At 46.3% G+C, this 21,168-nt stretch overlaps 1 protein-coding gene across 1 annotated transcript in view; it reads left to right on the forward strand.

The window, feature by feature from the left end:
* Positions 1–1,333: 1,333 nt before the first annotated feature.
* minpp1 (multiple inositol-polyphosphate phosphatase 1) overlaps positions 1,334–21,168 on the forward strand; it is a 33,624-nt gene continuing 13,789 nt past the window's right edge. The window contains 4 exon segments of the mRNA XM_033034358.1: positions 1,334–2,095; positions 2,098–2,389; positions 6,694–6,791; positions 8,233–8,366. Coding sequence (XP_032890249.1) covers positions 1,616–2,095; positions 2,098–2,389; positions 6,694–6,791; positions 8,233–8,366 — 1,004 coding nt within the window. The 5' untranslated portion in view covers positions 1,334–1,615.

Raw genomic sequence — 21,168 nt, forward strand, 5'->3', positions numbered from 1 at the left:
ATTTGCCACAGAAGGCTGTGGATGAAAAGTCAGTGCATATATTTAAGGCAGACATAGATAGATAGATTCTTGATTAGTGCGGGTGTCAGAGATTACGGGGAGAAGGCAGGAGAACGGGGTTAGGAGGGAGAAATAGATCAGCCATGATTGAATGGCGGAGTAGACTTGATGGGCCAAATGGCCCAATTCTGCTACTACTATCACTTATGATGATCTTGCATTCAGCACTAATGAGTGAACCAGACGCAGTACAATCAGTATTTCTGAACACTCAATATCATAGTATCAGAGTTTTAATTATAAAAGATCTAATCTAGCCTCCAACAAAACCATGAAGTTGCAGATGAACCACATTTTACTCATTAGTGCAGCACAGTGGCGTATTTCCCATTTGTATCTTTTTGCCCGTACAATTTCTCAGTTCTATCCACAATAACTCTACATCTTCTGATTCTATGTCACCCCTCGCAAAGGACTGAATTTCATTCCTTACCAACAGTTCCCATGCCATACAAGGTACATCTGCCCATCTCACTGCCCTTTACCTTTACAAAATGAGGTTTATTACAATTATTACGTAATATTTACAAACCCACAAACCACTAAAACACCCACCAAAACACCACACGATCATAAATCTTAGACACAAAGAACCACAGATGTCGGTTTACCAAAAATAGACAGTCAAGTGTGTTTTATTGTCATAAGTCCTGAAAAGGAACAATCAAATTCTTACTTGCAGCGGCACAACGTGTATGTAAACATAATACCCAGTATTATACATAATAAAAAAACAAGTTTAATAAATAAAAAAACAATATAGTGCAAAAAACAAAAACATTGCCTGTAGTGCTAGAGTGTACTCGTGTGTACTGCATCAGCATAATCTATATTCTTACACCTTTTCCTTAAGTATGATTGTACTTATGTATAGAGGAATTTCTTTAGTCAGAGAGGGGTGAATCTGTGGAATTCATTGCTACAGACGTCTGTGGAAGCCAAGTCAATGGATATTTTTAAAGGGGTTAAGGGGAGAAAGTAGGCGAATGGGGTTGAGAGGGAAAGACTGAAAAATTCAGCCTTGGATTGAATGGCAGATTAGACTTGATGGGTCAAGTGGCCTAATTCTCCTCCTATAACTTGGGAACATGAGTAAGATCTTATGGAACTGTATGCAAATAAAGAAGGCAAGGGGAAAAAATTTTTTCACTGTACTTGTATGTGGCAAAAAAAGTACCATTGATGGAGCAACTCAGTATCTGGCCTCAAACGTCGCTTGTCCAGTTCTGCAGTGATGCTACCGGACCTGTTGAGCGACTCCAGCACTTTGAATGTGTTTTTTTATCTTCCAGAGCATAAATCTCAAACGACTAGTGTTTGCAGTTCTCAGTGTAAATCAGTAACCGGAGTACTCTCCCTGTACCAACTATAATTCAACACCGCTGCACAACCACCCACCCCTCCCTCCCTCCTTATCACAGCTACACCGGGTTTATCGCAAAGGTAAACCCCCTCCCTTGTGCAAGTACTTGTAAGCCGAAGCTTGAAGCCGCCGCGGCATCCAGCGGGGAGAAGGAGAAGAGGAGGCGGCGGCAGCGGCAGGGGAAGTGATCCCATGTCGACTGTCTGGGGCAAGGCCGCAAGCCGCGGGCTCGGCCGGCGTCCGCTGCTGGTCCTCTGGGCTTGTCTCCGGCTGTGCTCCACCTCCACCGACGGTCGAGGCGGAGGTTCTCCCTGGGCCGAGTATTACGGCACCAAGTCGAGATACCGGGCGGTGGAAGGCGGCGGCGGCGAGGACGGCCCGTCACCATGGCGACCGCCGGCCCGCTGCGTCCAACTTCACCTCAGCGGCCTCATCCGCCACGGCACCCGCTACCCCACCAGCAGGAACGTGCCCCGCATGGCCGAGGCTCACCGGCTGGTGAAGGAGCGGGCGGACACCGGCCTGGGGCTGGTGCGGGACCTGGCCGCCTGGCGCATGTGGTACGACGGGCGGATGGACGGCCGCCTCCACCAGCTGGGCGCCTCCGAGATGGCGGCGCTGGCCGAGCGGCTGTCCGCCGGCTTCCCGCGACTCCTGCGGCCGCGGGGAGCCGTGAGACGGAGCGCCTCAAGTTCTTCACCAGCTCCAAGCACCGCTGCGTCAACAGCACCCGCTCCTTCATCCGAGGCCTGGAGGGAGCCTCGGGCCCAGGCCCAGGGGGCCGCTGGCAGGTCGACGACGGCCTCCTGCGCTTCTACGACACCTGCCAGAAGTTCATCCGGCAGGTGGGAGACAACGACACCGCCCTGCACCAGATGGACAAGTTCAAGCAGGGCCCCGAGATGGGCCGAGTGGTCGGCAAGATGGCGAAGAAGCTTGGAGTGTCACCGGACGCCATCAGCGCTGGTGAGTACCCTCATCATACATGTTCATTTCTCGGTCACTCACCTACAAGTAACTCACTCCTCCCCCTTTCCCACCTCCTCCCCTTCTTTCTCTTGGAAAATAAGTGCAGGAGTCGGCCATTAGGCCCCTCCCCCCACCGCCACTCAATATGATCATGGCTGATCATCCAAAATCATTACCTTGTTCCTTCCCAATCCCCCCCCTTCTCATTCCCCCCTCCCCTTCTCATCCCCACTCCCCTTCTCATCCCCACTCCCCTTCTCATTCCCCCCTCCCCTTCTCATCCCCCCTCCCCTTCTCATCCCCCCCTCCCCTTCTCATCCCCCACCCCTCCCCTTCTCATTCCCCCCTCCCCTTCTCATTCCCCCTCCCCTTCAGCATCCCCCACCCCTCCCCTTCTCATTCCCCCCACCCTTCTCATTCCCCACCCCTCACCTTCTCATTCCCCCCACCCCACCTTTCTCCTTTTCCCCACTTTTTGTCCCCTCCCCTTCCCTCTCATCCCCCTCCCCTTCGTCAATCATTGTAGACTGATTCTTGATTCTGGTTGATGTATTACTGCCTGAGAACGCTGGTGTGGTCACTTTCAACTGCTCTGGTGAAGTAGATGCAACACAAAGTCTTTAGAAAGTTTAGAAGTAGTTAGAAAGAGGCATTGTGTTCACTTACGTTATACGGCATGGAAACAGGAACATGAACAAAGTCCTATAATTCTTGCTTAACAACAGTGAAAGAAATAACAACAGGAATGGACCATTGATCCATTCTTGCATGCTGCACTATTCAAAATCATGACTGGTCTTCTCCCTTAGGATAACTCTCCTGTCTCAACCCCATATCCATGCAGACTTGGGCTGCATGGTGACGCATTGGTAGAGTTGCGACCTTACAGCACCAGGGACCTGGATTTGATCCTGACTATGGGTGCTGTCTATACAGTTTGTACGTTCTACCCGAGACCTGCATGGGTTTTCTCTGGGAGCTCCGGTTTCCCCCCACACTCCAAAGACATACAGGTTTTTTAGGTTAATTGGCTTGGTAAAATTGTAAATTGTCCCTAGTGTGTTTGCAAGCGTTCATCGTCAGTTGATTAATATCATGAAAAAATGTTAACAGTTGAGATGACCTCTTGCAGTTCTCAGCTTCTGAGGTCTCTTTGTTTATTAGGGTCATAGCATGTCCTTTCATGTATCAACCCTTGTAAAAACTCTTAATCATGTTTCAGCCATCTGAAGTTGGCAGCTATCCAGTGGAAATTAATCGGTGAAATTAATCTGTATTTTGTCCCATCGGTCGCATGTTTGGAGAACACGATTTTAATCAAACGATCAGGTTGCAAGACATTTTCAAGGTTGAAATGAATACGAGGTAAATCATGAAGCAGTGACTAAAAGTCATTTATCACAGATTTACAAACTTATAATCGGTGAAAGAATTAAGTTTGAAGGCGAATCCAACTTTAACTATGTTTAGCATCAGAGAAAGTTTTGTGGTTCAGCATGGAAACAGGCCCTTCGGCCCACCAATTTCGCACCGACTAGCGATCCCCGCACATTAACACTATCTACACACACTAAGGACTATTTACATTTGTACCAAGCCACTTAACCTACAAACCTGTATGTCTTTGGAGTGTGGGAGGAAACCGAAGATCTCGGAGAAAACCTACGCAGGTCACAGGGAGAACATACAAACTCCGTACAGACATGCACCCGTAGTCAAGATCGAACCCGGGACCCGGGGCTCTGGTGCTGTCAGGCAGCAACTCTACCGCTGTGCCACTGTTAGTCACCCAGAATTATTTAGATCAGGAGAGTATTTGCTGCAGGTTGGTACAGTATATCGAGAGCCAAGAGTGTTTAATTGTTAAATGTACTGAGTGTTTCACGGCACTGGGCCTGTGCTCACTGGAGTTTAGAAGGATGAAGGGGTACCTCATTGAAACTTACCGAATAATGAAAGGCTTGGATAGAATGGATGTGGAGAGGATGTTTCCACTTGTGGGAGAGTCCAGGACCAGGCTGAGGCCATAGCCTCAGAATAAAAGGATGTACCTTTAGAAAGGAGATGAGGAGGAATTTCTTAAGTCAGAGGGTGGTGAATCTGTTGAATTAATTGCCACAGAAGGCTGTGGAGGCCAAGACATTGGGTATTTTTATGGCTTAGATTGAAGATTCTTGATTGGTACGGGTGTCAGGGGTGATGGGGAGAAGGCTTGAGAGGGAAATATAGATCAGCCATGATGGGGGGTGGAAGTGGAAGATTGCAACCTTCACGTGGTCCACCCTGTTTCGACGAATGCAATCAACTCGACTTGCACAAACGGAAGATCATTGTGCAATTGAGGTTGCATGCAAAAAGATTCAAGATTCAATTTAATTGTCATATGTACCAATTAAGATACAGTGAAATTCGAGTTACCATACAGCCATACTAAGTAAAAAGCAAAAATACACACAGCACATAAAATACAGTTTAACATAAACATCCACCACAGTGGAATCAACATTTCTCACTGTGACAGAAGGCAATAAAGTTCAGTCATCTTTCTCCTTTGTTCACCCGTGGTCGGGTCCTTTGAATGGGGCCGTTGCTGACAGTCCGCTCTCGTCGGAATGATCGCAACAGCGTCGGGACAGATCGTGGAGCTCCCGAGTCGGCCGCTTCTTACCGGAGACCGCTGCTTCACGGTGTTAAAGACCCCAGGCCGGTCGGAGCTGTAATGCTGGCGATCCTCAGCAAAGGATCCCAGGCTCCGCGATGGTAAGTCCGCGCCGCATCCGCGGCTTGAAGCTCCGGGCCGGTCTCCAGGAAAGGCCGCAGCACTCCACATTGTAGGCCGCAAAGGGGGCGGAGATGCGACATGGAGAAAAATCACATCTCCGTCGAGGTAAGTGACTGAGAAAGGTTTCCCCCGATTTCCCCCCCCCCCCACACCCCCTACATAAAACATAATAAGGGACATTAAAACAAACATTCAAGACATACTCAAAATAATGAAAACAGAGAAGGGACAAGACAGAGTGCTTGCGAGGCGGTCATTACGGGCGCCACCCGTTGGTGATGCACTACGCACAGTGATGAAAATTCCAAGCTCCTTGTGTCCATTCGGCAGATGTTCTGCCATGTGCTGGGTGAACCACAAGGTGGTGCTAAGTTGATGTGCTTACTTTGTTTGCTGGTGCAACATGATAGATTATTGTGGGAGAGGGGGAGAGGGAGAGAGAGAGAGGGAGGAAGGAGGCAGAGTGAGTCACAGAAGTGTCACTAATGTGAAGGCAACACATTTGATCACACTGAGCTATAAATTCTGATTATGAATTTATAATAGATTTACAGAGCTGTTTATGGAGTTTAAACTGTACATGTCCAGGAGTAACTCAGCAGGTCAGGCAGCATCTCTGGAGAAAAGGAATAAGTAACATTTCGCATCGAGACCCTTCTTTGGACTGAAGTAGTCTGAAGAAGGGTCTCGACCCGAAGCATCACCTATTCCTTTTCTCCAGAGATGTTGCATTTCTTTTCCTTTGCTATTCCTTTTCTCCAGAGATGCTGAGTTACTTGTGTCTATATTCAGTGTAAACCAGCATCTGCAGTTCCTTCCTGCACATATCCAGGTGTGAATTAAGTCCCGACGAATTGCAGCAAGAGTTTTGGTCTCCTAGCCCTTTGCAGTAAAGGGCAATGTACCATTTGCTTTCCTAATTGCTTGCCCTACCTGAATATTTATTTTCTGCACTTTATTGGACTAGTCTATCAGAGTCCCTCTGCACACCTGAATTAAATAGTTGAAACAAAGAACTGCAGATGCTGGTTAATACACAAAATGATATCAAGTGCTGGAGTAACTCAGCGGGTCATGGGCAGCTGACGCTTTGGGTCGAGACTGAAGAAAGGTCTCGACCCAAAATGTCACATGTCCATGTTCTCCAGGGATGCGACCTGACCCGTTGAGTTACTGCAGCACTTTGTATCCTTTTGACTGTTAATAATTTATTGTATTATTGATTGTTATATATCTACATGCGTGTTATTGCGTTAATGGTCCTGTTAAACTGCAGCGCGTAAGAATTTCATTATTCTGTTGCCAGTATATATGACTATTAAACAATCTTGACTCTTAATCATTACCTGAGATCGGCCGATATTATACTTTATCTGTTTCCCCTTCATTATAACCTGTCCATATCCTTTTGTAAACTCATTGTGTCCTCCCAACATTGACCCACGGATCAACAGAGAAGTTGTCTATACTCTAATTAGCAAACCTGGATGGTCATGTTGTTTTTATTTTTGTATTGCAGATGTGGTGGAAGCAACATTTTATCTCTGCATTTACGAATACATCCTTAAAGGCATCGTTTCTCCCTGGTGTGATCTTTTCGATAAGAAAGATGCAGAGGTAAAAATGAATTCATTACAAATAAACTCTTAACAATTAAAGATAGACACAAAATGCTGGAGTAACTCAGCGAAACTGGAATAACATTGAACTAGTATACGGGTGATCGTTGGTCGGCGTGGAGTCGGTGGGCAGAAGGGCCTGTTTCCAGGCTGAATCTCTAAACTAATCTAATTCAGCAAATGCTGCCACATCTCAAGTGTTCAAGTGTTCAAGTGAGTTTATTGTCATGTGTCCCTGTATAGGACAATGAAATTCTTGCTTTGCTTAAGCACACAGAAAATAGTAGGCATTTACTACAAAACAGATAAATGTGTCCATATACCATGATATAAATATATACACACATGAATAAATAAACTGGTAGTGCAAATAACAGAAAGTGGTTGCTAATAATCAGAGTTGTGTCCGAGCCAGGTTTAATAGCCTGATGGCTGAGGGGAAGTAGCTATTCCTGAACCTGGTTGTTGCAGTCTTCAGGCTCCTGTACCTTCTACCTGAAGGTAGCAGGGAGATGAGTGTGTGGCCAGGATGGTGTGGGTCTTTGATGATACTGCCAGCCTTTTTGAGGCAGCGACTGCGATAAATCCCCTCGATGGAAGGAAGGTCAGAGCCGATGATGGACTGGGCAGTGTTTACTACTTTTTGTAGTCTTTTCCTCTCCAGCCTGGTGATTCATCTAAATATAATACATTCATACACCAGTTATTGATCAAAATGGCCACTGCAAATAATGGCTCAGTGCAAGGCTTGGATCGAGTGGATGTGGAGAGGATGTTTACACTAGTGGGAGAATCTAGGACCGGCGGCCATAGCTTGAGAATAAAAGGGTGCACCAGTATTTTCAGCAGTGGGAGACTCCAGGAACGGAGGGCACAGCCTCAGAATTAAATGGCATATCTTTAGAATGGAGATGAGGAGGAATTTCTTTAGCCAGAGGATGGTGCATCTGTGGAATTAATTGCCACAGGAGCCTGAGGTGACCAACTCATTGGGTATTTTTTAGGGATTGATAGGTTCGTGATTAGTAAGGGCGTCAAAGATTACAGGGAGAAGGCAGGAGAATGGGGTTAAAAGGAAAAAATGAATCAGCCATGATCAAATGGCGAAGCAGACTCGATGGGCCGAATGGACAAATTCTGCTCCCATGTCTAATGATCTTATGTTTGTAATGCAGTGAGAGCAAAAAAATATTCTCGTCATCGATACCAAAAAATGTCTAAACAGTACACTCATTTAAAATCAATTATCGCTCTCCAAGGGCTAAATCGGGCATCTGGCATATCACAAAAGGAAATATTGCTTTGTTGTCTAGAACACCATCTGTTACATCTGTTCATTCACATTTAATGTTTTTGCTTGCTTTGCATGAGTAATGCTTCAACTGGGAAATCTAAAAAACCAATAGACTGACTGTTCCGATTATCTGTTTGGTTCTCAGGTACTGGAATACTTGGGTGACCTAAAGCAGTACTGGAAGAGAAGCTATGGATATAAAATAAATGGTCTCTCTAGCCACAAGCTATTCCAGAACATATTCCAATATATGGACCAGACCATCGAAGAGAATGAGAGGTAATGATGATACCTTTGAAACAGAAGGTACACAAAAAAGCTGGAGAAATTCAGCGGGTGCAGCAGCATCTATGGAGCGAAGGAAATAGGCAGACTGAAGGGTTTCGGCCCGAAACGTTGCCTATTTCCTTCGCTCCATAGATGCTGCTGCACCCGCTGAGTTTCTCCAGCATTTTTGTGTACCTTCGATTTTCCAGCATCTGCAATTCCTTCTTAAATACCTTTGAAACATGTCACAACACTGGATTAACTGTGTGTCAGCGTAATCAAGCCATGATTCTTGTGCAGATACATAATAAGCACAGGAAAATACTTTATGTTTTAAAATTGACTGCTACGATTAAAGTTTGTACATTGTTTATCCCCCAAATTATACTGCACTTAATCCCAAGGGTAACCAGAGCGCTGGGGGGGGAAAAAGTCCCGATCTAAAATGTCACCTATCCATGTTATCTGAAGATGCTGCCTGACCTGCTTAGTTATACCAGCACTTTGTGACATTTTTTTATAGTGCAGCATCTGCAGCACTTTATTTCTACAGCGAAATGGGATGTATCACCTGGCTGAAAGAGAAACAATAGTCTGTGGTCTCAGTGTCAGCAATGTGGCTGCACGCTTAGAAAAATGAGGTAAAATGAAGGCCAAATGCATAGAACTTCTTCTAAGATCTTGTAAGAGGACCTTTCCAAACAAAACTCAACTTGCACTCCTCTTGAATCTTTCTTTTTAAATCATCAAATCTAATGTTATTATCTCAGCGACATTATCTGCTGTTCCAGGTGTGGGTTCCTGTAGGTGAGACCAAGCGCAGGCTCCGCGATCGTTTCGCTGGACACCTCCGTTCAGTCCACCCGGACCTAAGCGATCTCCCGGTTGCCAAACACTTTAACTGCCCCCATACTGACCTTTCTGTCCAGGGCCTCCCCCACTGCTATACACAAATTGGAGGAACAGCACCTTATATTTCGCTTGGGCAGCTTACAACCCAGCGGTATGAATATTGATTTCTCTAACTTCAAGTAACCCTTGCTTTCCCTCTCTCTCCGTCCCTGCCCCACCGTAGTTCTCCGACTAGTTTCACTGTCCTCCTGATTCATTTTACTGATTGTATGCTTTGTCACCTTTCCCTCAACCAACAATGTACATTTCCTTCATCATCATCTACTCTGATCTGTCTTTTTTTCACCTTACAAACTCTCTGTACCCTTCTATATCCCTAATTTCCCTCTCCCCTGACTCTCACTCCGAAGAAGGGCCTCGACCCAAAACGTCACCCATTCCTTCTCTCCAAAGATGCTGCCTGTCACGCTGAGTTACTCCAGCTTTTTGTGTCTAATCTAATGTTATTATCTTTTGTTATACAAGTTTCCTGACAGCAGATGGGGATGTGAAACCATGATTAGTCAGATATGCTGCCTTTCCATAGCCCTGTGGAGAGGAAGCTCTTTTGATGTCAAAGAATTCCAAGGGCCCTTCTTCGCTTGGGTAGCTTACACCCCAGTGGTATGAATATTGACTTCTCTAACTTCAAGTAACCCTTGCTTTCCCTCTCTCTCCATCCCTCCCCTTCCCAGTTCTCCGACCAGTCTGACTATCTCTCATTACATTTTATCTCTGTTTGCTTTGTTGTTACCTTCTCCCAGCTAACAATGATTTATTCTACGTTTTCCTTTATCTCCACCCCCTTTGATGTCTTGTTCTCACGCCTTACACTTCCTTATCTCTCTATCTCACCCTCCCTTGACTCTCAGTCTGAAAGAAGGACCTTGACCCGAAACGTCACCCATTCCTTCTCTCCAGAGATACCGCCTGTCCTGCTGTTACTCCAGCATTTTGTGTCTATGGAATTAAAACACTTTGTTTTACGAGCTTTTGTTCTTCATGGGGAGTAAATTTAAATCTGTACATGGGTGAATCTCTTTTTAGCGTTGTTTTGTTTGTAATGTTGAACTCCTAAACCAAAGGATACCATCCTAAAGTCTGTTTTCAAGGTCCCTTTTGTGAATTCTAGGCCAAAGTCAATAATTAAATACGTGGGTGTACTAGGGCACTGTACTATACTGTAGAGCTTCCACTATTAATGATCTCTAATTGTTGAAATTGTGGTGCGTAGGTCCCGAAACGAAAGAGAGGAGTCAGGTATTTCGAGAGGCACCTTTATTTATGTTCTTCCCGGTTGTAGGGAAGTCCACGAGAGAAAGATGGCACCCAAACCCTTGCCTTTAAACCCTCTGGTTAAGGGCCGCCTCTGGACTGAATCATTCCCGTGCCGAGGGGTTTGACAGTTAGGATGGCCCGACCCTTGGGAGCCGCCACAGGACCCCCCCCCCCCCCCAGAACCCAAGGCACGAAAAGCACCGGTGGGCACACAACCGGCGGAAGTCAGCCGACCGGGGGGCTGGCGGAGGGACAGGCGGAGGGACAGGCGGAGGGACAGGCGGAGGGACAGGTCGAGGGACCGGCGGGAGGACAGGTGGAGTTACAGGCGGAGGGACAGGCGGAGGGACAGGCGGAGGGACAGGCGGAGGGACAGGTGGAGGGACAGGTAACGGGACAGGTCGAGGGACCGGCGGGAGGACAGGTGGAGTGACAGGCGGAGGGAGCCGTGAAGGGGGGCGCCCTCGAGGCCGAGGTTGGGCAATCAGCACCGGATTTTGAGCCGCCACAAAATATCCAAATGCTTTATGTACTCAACATATAGTCCTTGGAAGAAACATAAAATCCTTAAGGGATTGGACAGGCGAGATGTAGGAAAAAAGTTCCAGATGATGGGTGAGTCCAGTTTAAGAACAAAGGGTAGGCCATTTAGGACTGAGATGAGGAAAAACGTTTTCACCCAGAGAGTTGTTAATCTGTGGAATTCTCTGCCACAGAAGGCAGTGGAGGCCAATTCACTGGATGTTTTCAAGTGAGAGTTAGATTTAGCTCCTAGGACTAAAGGAATCAAGGGATATGGGGAAAAAGCTGGAACGGGGTACTGATTTTAGATGATCAGCCATGGTCATATTGAATGGCGGTGCTGGCTCGAAGGGCCATATGGCCTACTCCTGCACCTATTTTTCTTTGTTTCTATGCTGGTTTACACCGAAGATAGGCACGAAATGCTGGAGTAATTCAGTGGGGCAGGCAGTATCTCTGGATGGAAGGAATGGGTGAAGTTTCGGGTCGAGATCCAATTTCAGACTCAAATCTCCAGCCTTTAAAAACATTTTTGATATTCAAGCGATTGGAGTGGGTTGGAATGCAGTGTCGCAATCAGAACATTCAGTCATTATCTTACTGTATGTGGAGAAGAATTCTGGGGCCTAATAGCCTACTACTGCTTCTGATGTAGAAACAAGGAACTGCAGATGCTGGTTCATTTTGAAAAAGAGTTCTGGTGTAGTTCGGCAGGTCAGGCAGGATCTCAGGAAACATAGAAAATAGGTGCTGGAGTAGGCCATTCGGCCCTTCGAGCCTGCACCGCCATTCAATATGATCATGGCTGATCATCCAACTCAGTATCCTGTACCTGCCTTCTCTCCATACCCCCTGATCCCTTTAGCCACAAGGGCCACATCTAACTCCCTCTTAAATATAGCCAATTAACTGGCCTCAACTACCTTCTGTGGCAGAGAGTTCCAGAGATTCACCACTCTCTGTGTGAAAAATGTTTTTCTCATCTCGGTCCTAAAGGATTTCCCCTCTATCCTTAAGCTGTGACCCCTTGTCCTGGACTTCCCCAACATCGGGAACAATCTTCCTGCATCTAGCCTGTCCAACCCCTTAAGAATTTTGTAAGTTTCTATACGATCCCCCCTCAATCTCCTAAATTCTAGCGCGTACAAGCCGAGTTTATCCAGTCTTTCTTCATATGAAAGTCCTGACATCCCAGGAATCAGTCTGGCGAACCTTCTCTGCACTCCCTCTATGGCTATAATGTCCTTCCTCAGATTTGGAGACCAAAACTGTACGCAATACTCCAGGTGTGGTCTCACCAAGACCCTGTACAACTGCAGTAGAACCTCCCTTCTCCTATACTCAAAGGAGAACCTGGATAGGTGATGTTAAGATGCCGAGATGCTGCCTGACCTGCTGAGCTACTCAAAGTGCACCATCTCACATTTGCTCAGATAAAATTCCATCTACCATTTCTCCACCTTACCTGTAACTGGTCTATGGCCCGGTGTATCCTGTGACAGCCTCTCACGCTGTCCATAGCTCCATCAATTTTGTTGTTATCTATAAACTTACAAATCAACCCATCCTCCTAACCCCATTCTCCTGCCTTCTCCCCATAACCTCTGACACCCATATTAATCAAGAATTGATCTATCTCTGCCTTAAATATTTCCACTGACTTGGCCTCCGCAGCCTTCTGTGGCAAAGAATTCCACAGGTTCACCACCCTCTGACTAAAGAAATTTCTCCTCATCTCCTAATTCTGAGGCTCTGACCTCTAGTCCTAGACTCTGCCACTAGTGGAAACATCCTCTCCACATCCACTCTATCCATTTAATCTCTATCTATTTGTTGTGCTTTGATCGCCGATAAAGTCAGGGTTTGACTAGGACTGGTGGCTTCTGGCCTGGAATTTGTTTTGTCTCCACGGATGTGACTGGATTTAAACGTAGAAAATCCTACCACCGTACTGGCTTCAGCTCTGCTGTTGTAGCCAGCATCGATCAAGATGTTCTAGAAGATTTGAGAAAAATAATAAACAGGTGCTTGGTCCAGAATTCAACAATCACAAATTCCAGGCCATCCTAATCAAATATCAAGCATATACTGTAAGTGCCTGTGATTCCGTACATTTTCTTCTCGTAAATATGCTTTAAATTTCTTCATTACATGGCAAACTTTGCTCACAACAGTAGTTTAGTGTAGAGATACGGTGCGGAATCAGGCTCTTGAGCCTACCGAGTCTGTGCCGACCAGCGACCACCACACACTAGTGCTATTGTACACCCGCCTGGGACAAATTACGATTTTGCCAGGCCAATTAGCTTACAAACCTGTACGTCTTTGGTGTGTGGGAGGAAACCGGAGCTCCCGGAGAAAAACTACACTGGTCGTGGGGAGAATGTACAAACTCCATACAGACAGCACCCGTAGACAGGATTGAACCCAGATCTCTGGCGCCGTGAGATCTGGGTTCAATCCTGTCTACGGGTGCTGTCTGTATGGAGTTTGTACATTCTCCCCACGACCAGTGTAGTTTTTCTCCGGGAGCTCCGGTTTCCTCCCACCTGAACTCTACCGCTGCGCCACCATTCCTCCAAGTAATTTAGTTTAAGGATTTTATAATAGGAAGGTTCTGCTGATGCTGGTTTAGACCAAAGATAGATGCAAAGTGCTGGAGTAACCCAACGGGTCAGTCAGCATCTCTGGAGAAAAAGGATAGGTGACGTATCAGGTCTGACAGTCTAAAGAAGGGTCCCGACCCGAAACGTCATCTATCCTTTTTCTCCAGAGATGCTGCCTGACCTTGTGTGCTATCCACTCAAAGAAAATAATCAAGAATCAATGAATACAATCAACCCATCCACAGTGCTAAGATAAAGGATAAAGGGGACAACATTTTGTGCAAGATATAGTCCAATAAAGTGTGAACAAAAATAGTTAAAGGTTTCCAATGAGATAGATAGGTCAGGTCCGCACTCTGTAACTGATGAGAGGACCGTTCAGTATTTTCAAATTATGTCTTGAACAGTTTGGTTTACTTTGTGATTACCCATTTTTTGGCCTTCATTCTGATATGCTATTTGTAGACTGTTTCTGGTGTTAAATGTTGTGACTGTGAGCAGTTAACTCTGTTGGCCCAAGCTGTGAACTGCCCGAGGCAACGTTCATACATATTTATATCGGTGAACCTTGTAGCATTGACTGATGCATTATATAAATGAACATCTAGCCCTGTCCTGCAGTTCCTTGCAAAGATCATAGAGCGGAGCAAGATGGTCCACTTGGCGAAAAAGCCGTAGTAGGTCATGGGTAATTTTTAGCGCCATCTTCGGAACCGGCTTTGCGATTAGTATCTTTACCTGCAAGTGCAGAGAATGCAGCGCACCTTTGGTTTCTTGTGTCTCCATCTAACCTTGTGAAGTGAAATGTACAGTTTTGCTCCTAAGAAAAAGAATGTATGTATTTCTATGAAAAGTAATACATATCCTCTTTATGAAGGTGCAGCACAGTGGCACCGCGGTAGATTTGCTGCCGCCTTACAGCTCCAGAGACTTGGCTTCAACCCTGACTACAAGTGCTGTCTGTACGGAGTTTGCATGTTCTCCCTGTGACCACGTTGGTTTTCTCCGGATGCTCCGGTTTCCTCCCACAGTCCAAAGATGTGCAGGTTTGTAGGGTTAATTGGCTTCCGTAAATTGTCCTTAGTGTGTAGGATAGAACTGTGTGTACCAGTGGATTTATTTCAGAGATAGATAGATTCTTGATTAGTACAGGCGTCAGAGGTTATGGGGAGAAGGCAGGAGAATGCAGTTAGGAGGTGGAGATAGATCAGCCATGATTGAATGGTGAAGTTGAGTTGATGGGCCGACTAGCCTAATTCTGCTCATTTCACTTGATCTTATAATCTTATATTGTTGACAGGACTGTGCTTGTGTATTATGAGCTGTCATTCACAATAAGTCAGATGATGTTTAGTTTAGAGATATGGAGTGGAAACAGGCCCTTCGGCCCACCGAATACATGAAACATGAGATTGCGCGAGGGCGGGGGGGAGAAGGGTGTCCGTCTACCCCACGACAAAAGGGGGAGGAGTTGTACAGTTTGATAGCCACAGGGAAGACTGATTTCCTGTGGCGTTCTTGGTGGAACCAGTCTGTTGCTGAAGGTGCTCCTCGGGTTGACCAGTATGTCTAAGAGGGGTCATTTCCATTTGTCATTTCCATTTTTGAAAAAATTATACACATTTCAGCTCTAAGCAAACCTTTGTATTCGTAATAATTAATTTAATAAGGGTAATGAAGGGTTGATAAAGGGATAGGGTTAATAAAGATTCAGACATTTTGTATCAGATATGTGACTTCCTTTGTATGTTTGCTCAAGTTGAGCAAAGGAATTTGTAACGTGGATGTATACCAGTCTATGACATTGCCTGTGTCTTGCATAGAAGTGTGACACAGGATATGCATCCTTGAAGCACCATGCTTAAACCATACGATAGATCTTTATTCATCCCCAGAGGGGAAATTGCCAACAGTCATAACACACAACAAGGTACACGAAAACTTGACATTATAATTAAGTTAAAAGTGAAAGTAATAATAATAATAATAATAAATTTTATTTATGGACGCCTTTCAAGAGTCTCAAGGACACCTTACAAAATTTTAGCAGGTAGAGGAAAAACATGTAAGGGGAATGAAATAAATAGTAGAGACATGACTAGTACACAAAGTAAAGACAGAATTCAATACAAAACACAATATGAGGCAATTAATGCACAGATGAAAAGGGAGGGGGACGTAGGGCTAAGGATAGGCAGAGGTGAAGAGATGGGTCTTGAGGCGGGACTGGAAGATGGTGAGGGACACGGAATTGCGGATCACACTGGGTCCCCCTTTGTTCTCCCACCGTCCCACATGGCGGCCCCCCCGCGCCGGGTTCCCATTGTTTTCCCGTCACAGATCGATATTGTCACAGGTAGATAGAAACATAGAAATTAGGTGCAGGAGTAGGCCATTCGGCCCTTCGAGCCTGCACCGCCATTCAATATGATCATGGCTGATCATCCAACTCAGTATCCTGTACCTGCCTTCTCTCCATACCCCCTGATCCCTTTAGCCACAAGGGCCACATCTAACTCCCTCTTAATATAGCAATGAACTGGCCTCAACTACCTTCTGTGGCAGAGAATTCCAGAGATTCACCACTCTCTGTGTGAAAAATGCCTTTCTCATCTCGATCCTAAAAGATTTCCCCCTTATCCTTAAACTGTGACCCCTTGTTCTGGACTTCCCCAACATCGGGCACAATCTTCCTGCATCTAGCCTGTCCAACCCCTTAAGAATTTTGTAAGTTTCTATAAGATCCCCCCTCAATCTTCTAAATTCTAGCGAGTACAAGCCGAGTCTATCCAGTCTTTCTTCATATGAAAGTCCTAATATCTCAGGAATCAGTCTGGTGAACCTTCTCTGTACTCCCTCTATGGCAATAATGTATTTTCTCAGATTAGGAGACCAAAACTACGCAATACTCCAGGTGTGGTCTCACCAAGACCCTGTACAACTGCAGTAGAACCTCCCTGCTCCTATGCTCAAATCCTTTTGCTATGAATTGTTGTGCTGGGGAGGAACTTAGTGAATGTTCAGCATGTAATGCATCCTATTTTTAAAATGATTGCAATCTTTGTTTTCATTCCTAGTGCATTCTAAGATGGCAAGATTTAATTTGTGTTGTACTGTTCAACATGGTTGAAGTTTAACATTTGCCGGTGTTGTTCCATTGAATCACATACAAAGGTTAAAATAGTAAGCATCACCCATACCGACAGCCCAATTGTCCCAAAGGCTAATAATTAAATATTGGTCTAATTAGTCTATTGTTTGAGGGAATGCCTTGATCAAGATAGACACAAAATGCTGGAGTCACACAGCGGGTCAGGCAACATCTCTGTAGAAAATGACTATTATTTTTCTCACACCAGTTTTTCTCCAGAGATACTGCATGACTCCAGGGTTTTCGCTTAACTTTTTTTCCCTGTTGCCAGCCGGGCAACCTTGGCAGCTTTTTAGGATGGTCATTTAAGATGGCTTGCATGACGCGTGCGATAATGTGCTCGGAGGAAGTGCGTAGTTACCAGTCGGAATTATACTCAATGAAGCATTCACATATTATTTCTGCTTCAAATAAAGTCACAAACTAAACATTCACCAATCAAGATCTGTGCAGGATGAATGGGGTATCACTACAGGATGAATGAGGGGAAGGTGCAGGGTAAGTGGAGGGTGGGTCAGTATGGGATGAATGCGTGGATTAGTACAGGATGGATGGAGGAGAAGTGCAGGATGGATGGGAAAGGGGTAAGTACAGGGTGAATTGGGGAACCAGTGTAGGATGGGGGGTGGCAGGAGAATCAATGCGAGGTGGATAGGGTGATCAGCGCAGGATGAATAGATTGGGGGGGAGGGGGGAGATGGGGAGGGGAGCACAGGGGATGTCAGTGAGGACTGAATAGAGGCGGGAATGGGGATCAGTGCGGGATGGAGAGGAGGGGTCCCAGGATAAGGGGGCGTACAAGAGAGAGAGAGAGAGAAGGGGGGGCGAGGTGGGGAGGAAGGAAACATAGAAACATAGAAATTAGGTGCAGGAGTAGGCCATTCGGCCCTTCGAGCCTGCACCGCCATTCAATATGATCATGGCTGATCATCCAACTCAGTATCCCGTACCTGCCTTCTCTCCATACCCTCTGATCCCTTTAGCCACAAGGGCCACATCTAACTCCCTCTTAAATATAGCCAATGAACTGGCCTCGACTACCCTCTGTGGCAGGGAGTTCCAGAGATTCACCACTCTCTGTGTGAAAAAAGTTCTTCTCATCTCGGTTTTAAAGGATTTCCCCCTTATCCTTAAGCTGTGACCCCTTGTCCTGGACTTCCCCAACATCGGGAGCAATCTTCCTACATCTAGCCTGTCCAACCCCTTAAGAATTTTGTAAGTTTCTATAAGATCCCCTCTCAATCTCCTAAATTCTAGAGAGTATAAACCAAGTCTATCCAGTCTTTCTTCATAAGACAGTCCTGACATCCCAGGAATCAGTCTGGTGAACCTTCTCTGCACTCCCTCTATGGCAATAATGTCCTTCCTCAGATTTGGAGACCAAAACTGTACGTAATACTCCAGGTGTGGTCTCACCAAGACCCTGTACAACTGCAGTAGAACCTCCCTGCTCCTATACTCAAATCCTTTTGCTATGAAAGCTAACATACCATTCGCTTTCTTCACTGCCTGCTGCACCTGCATGCCCACTTTCAATGACTGGTGTACCATGACACCCAGGTCTCGCTGCATCTCCCCTTTTCCTAGTCGGCCACCATTTAGATAATAGTCTGCTTTCCTGTTTTTGCCACCAAAATGGATAACCTCACATTTATCCACATTATACTGCATCTGCCAAACATTTGCCCACTCACCCAGCCTATCCAAGTCACCTTGCAGTCTCCTAGCATCCTCCTCACAGCTAACACTGCCCCCCAGCTTAGTGTCATCCGCAAACTTGGAGATATTGCCTTCAATTCCCTCATCCAGATCATTAATATATATTGTAAATAGCTGGGGTCCCAGCACTGAGCCTTGCGGTACCCCACTAGTCACTGCCTGCCATTGTGAAAAGGACCCGTTTACTCCTACTCTTTGCTTCCTGTTTGCCAGCCAGTTCTCTATCCACATCAATACTGAACCCCCAATGCCGTGTGCTTTAAGTTTGTAAACTAAAGGTCAGCGCTCCTCGGACAATATCGCCCCGCTGCCTTGGCCGTTGGGAATTCGTCGCCACCGCCTCCCTCCTCCGCCAGCCAACAGCAAGGTGCGGGGCCGAGTGGTGCAGCACAAAGATCCCATAGGATCTTTGGTGCAGCTGCTTCAGAGGTGTCGGAGCGAATGACGGGTCCCGCACAGCAGCAGCAGTGGCTCCATCTCCTCCTCCTCCCTGATAGCGGCCGCTGCTTGCAAACCCGCTAATGGCGATAACCGCTTTTTTTTTTTAAACCCTCCCGCACGCCGAGGCCTCCCCCTCCCTCCCTCCTCCCGACCTCGGGAGGGTTTTTTTTTAAAGCGCCGTTAGCGGATTTGCAAGCAGCGGCCCTTATCAGGGCGGGCGGGGTGCGGGAGGAGGAGGAGATGGAGCCGCTGTGCGGGGCCCGTCATTCGCCCCGACCCTTCGTCACCCCGCACCTAGTATCTTTCCCATGCAATACAGCCGTCATCGCCAACACAAAACGTCGCGTTCCTTTTCTCCAGAGATGCTGCCTGACCCGCGAGTTACTCCAGTTTTTTGTGTCTATCTTCGGTACAAACCAGTATCTGGTTGCCAAGCCGGGCAAAATGACTCGGTGTTTATGTTGCCCGGCGGCGCTTTGAGTGGTCAGTGGCACCCGGGCAACCGTTAATTTCGAGCCTTGGACTCGCTGAGTTACTCCAGCATTTTGTGTCTATCTTCGGCATCAGCATCTGCAGTTCCTTCTTGGACATGCCTTGATTAAGGTCAGGAATACTGAGGCTGTACCCAACACACTGCCTTTAGTTTAGTTTAGAGATACAGTGCGGAAACAGGCCTTTCGGCCAACCGAGTCCGCACTGACTAACGACCCCCGAACATTAACACTATCTTACACACACACACACTACAGGCATTTTACATTTATACCAAGCCAATTAACCGACAAACCAGAACGTCTTGTGGGAGAAAACCAAAGTTCTCGGAGAAAACCCACATAAGTCACGGAGAGAGAGCACACAAACTCCATACAGACAAGCACCCGCAGTCAGGATCGAACACGGGCCTCTGGCGCTGTAAGAGCCGCAGATGCTGGATAAAATTGCAGGTAGACACAAAATGCTGGAGTAATTCAGCGGGTGAGGCAGCATCTATGGAGAGAAGGAATGGGTGACATTTCAGGGTGACCTGTCTACCTTTGTTGTTGAATCATAACTGAGGTTCATCAAGTTTACCTATCTACCTGGAAGGTGTTCAGATGTTTCAGATGTTAAAAGTATAATAGCTCATAACTTTGAAAACTTTTGTCTTTCTCGGAGTTATGCTGAATTTCGATTTCTCCACTTGTGGGAGAGTCTAGGATAAGAGGTCATAGCCTCAGAATTAAAGGACGTTACTTTAGGAAGGAGATGAGGAGGAATTTCTTTAGTCAGAGGGTGGCAAATCTGTGGAATTCATTGCCACAGAAGGCTCTGGAGGCCGTCAATGGATATTTGTACGGCAGAGTTAGATAGTTTCCTGATTTAAACAGGTGTCGGGTTATGGGGAGAAGGCAGGTTATGGGGCTGGGGGGGGAAAGATAGACCAGCCATGATTGAATGGCGGAGTAGACTTGATGGGCCGAATGGGCTCATTCTGCTCCTATCACTTATGACATGATTTCTAGCTCTTTTACAATTTGACTATCCTACAAAGCACACACTTTATCAAAACTGTAAGAATGAAAAAAACAATTTGTGTCAATTGATTTGCAATATTCCTTTTGATTTTAAATTGAATGGCCTTTATATAGTACTGATCTACTGCTCGAGTTACACAGAGGCAGTACAGTGGCCAAATGGTGGAGTTGCTGCCTTAGAGCACCGGAGACCCGTGTTCGATCCTGGCTACGGGTGCTGTCTGTACGGAATTTGTACGTTCTCCCTGTGACTGCGTGGGCTTTTTTCCGCTTGCTCCGGTTTCCTCCCACATTCCAGAGGCGTACAGGTTTGTAGGTTAATTGGCTTCTGTAAATTGTAAATTTTTCCTTCGTGTGTAGGTTAGTGCTAGTGTTTGGGTGATCGCTGGGCAGCACAGTGGGCTGAAGGGCCTGTTTCCACACTATCTTTAAAGTCTAAAGTAAAGTCTAAAAAGTCCAGTAAAGGGCCTGTCCCACTTTCATGACCTAATTCACAACCTTTTTTACTCGTGGACATTTTTCATCATGCTAGAAAAAATGCCCCGACCTACTTGATGCCATGAGTACCTACGACTAGCATCACGGCCTGCTACGACCTACCTACGACCTACGACCTCGTGACGACCATGCTGCGAGTATGAGTCAAAGGCAAACTAGGCAGAGGTCGTGAATTAGGTCGTGAAAGTGGGACA

This window comes from Amblyraja radiata, chromosome 15, assembly GCF_010909765.2.
Source record: "Amblyraja radiata isolate CabotCenter1 chromosome 15, sAmbRad1.1.pri, whole genome shotgun sequence".
NCBI classification, from domain to species: domain Eukaryota; kingdom Metazoa; phylum Chordata; class Chondrichthyes; order Rajiformes; family Rajidae; genus Amblyraja; species Amblyraja radiata.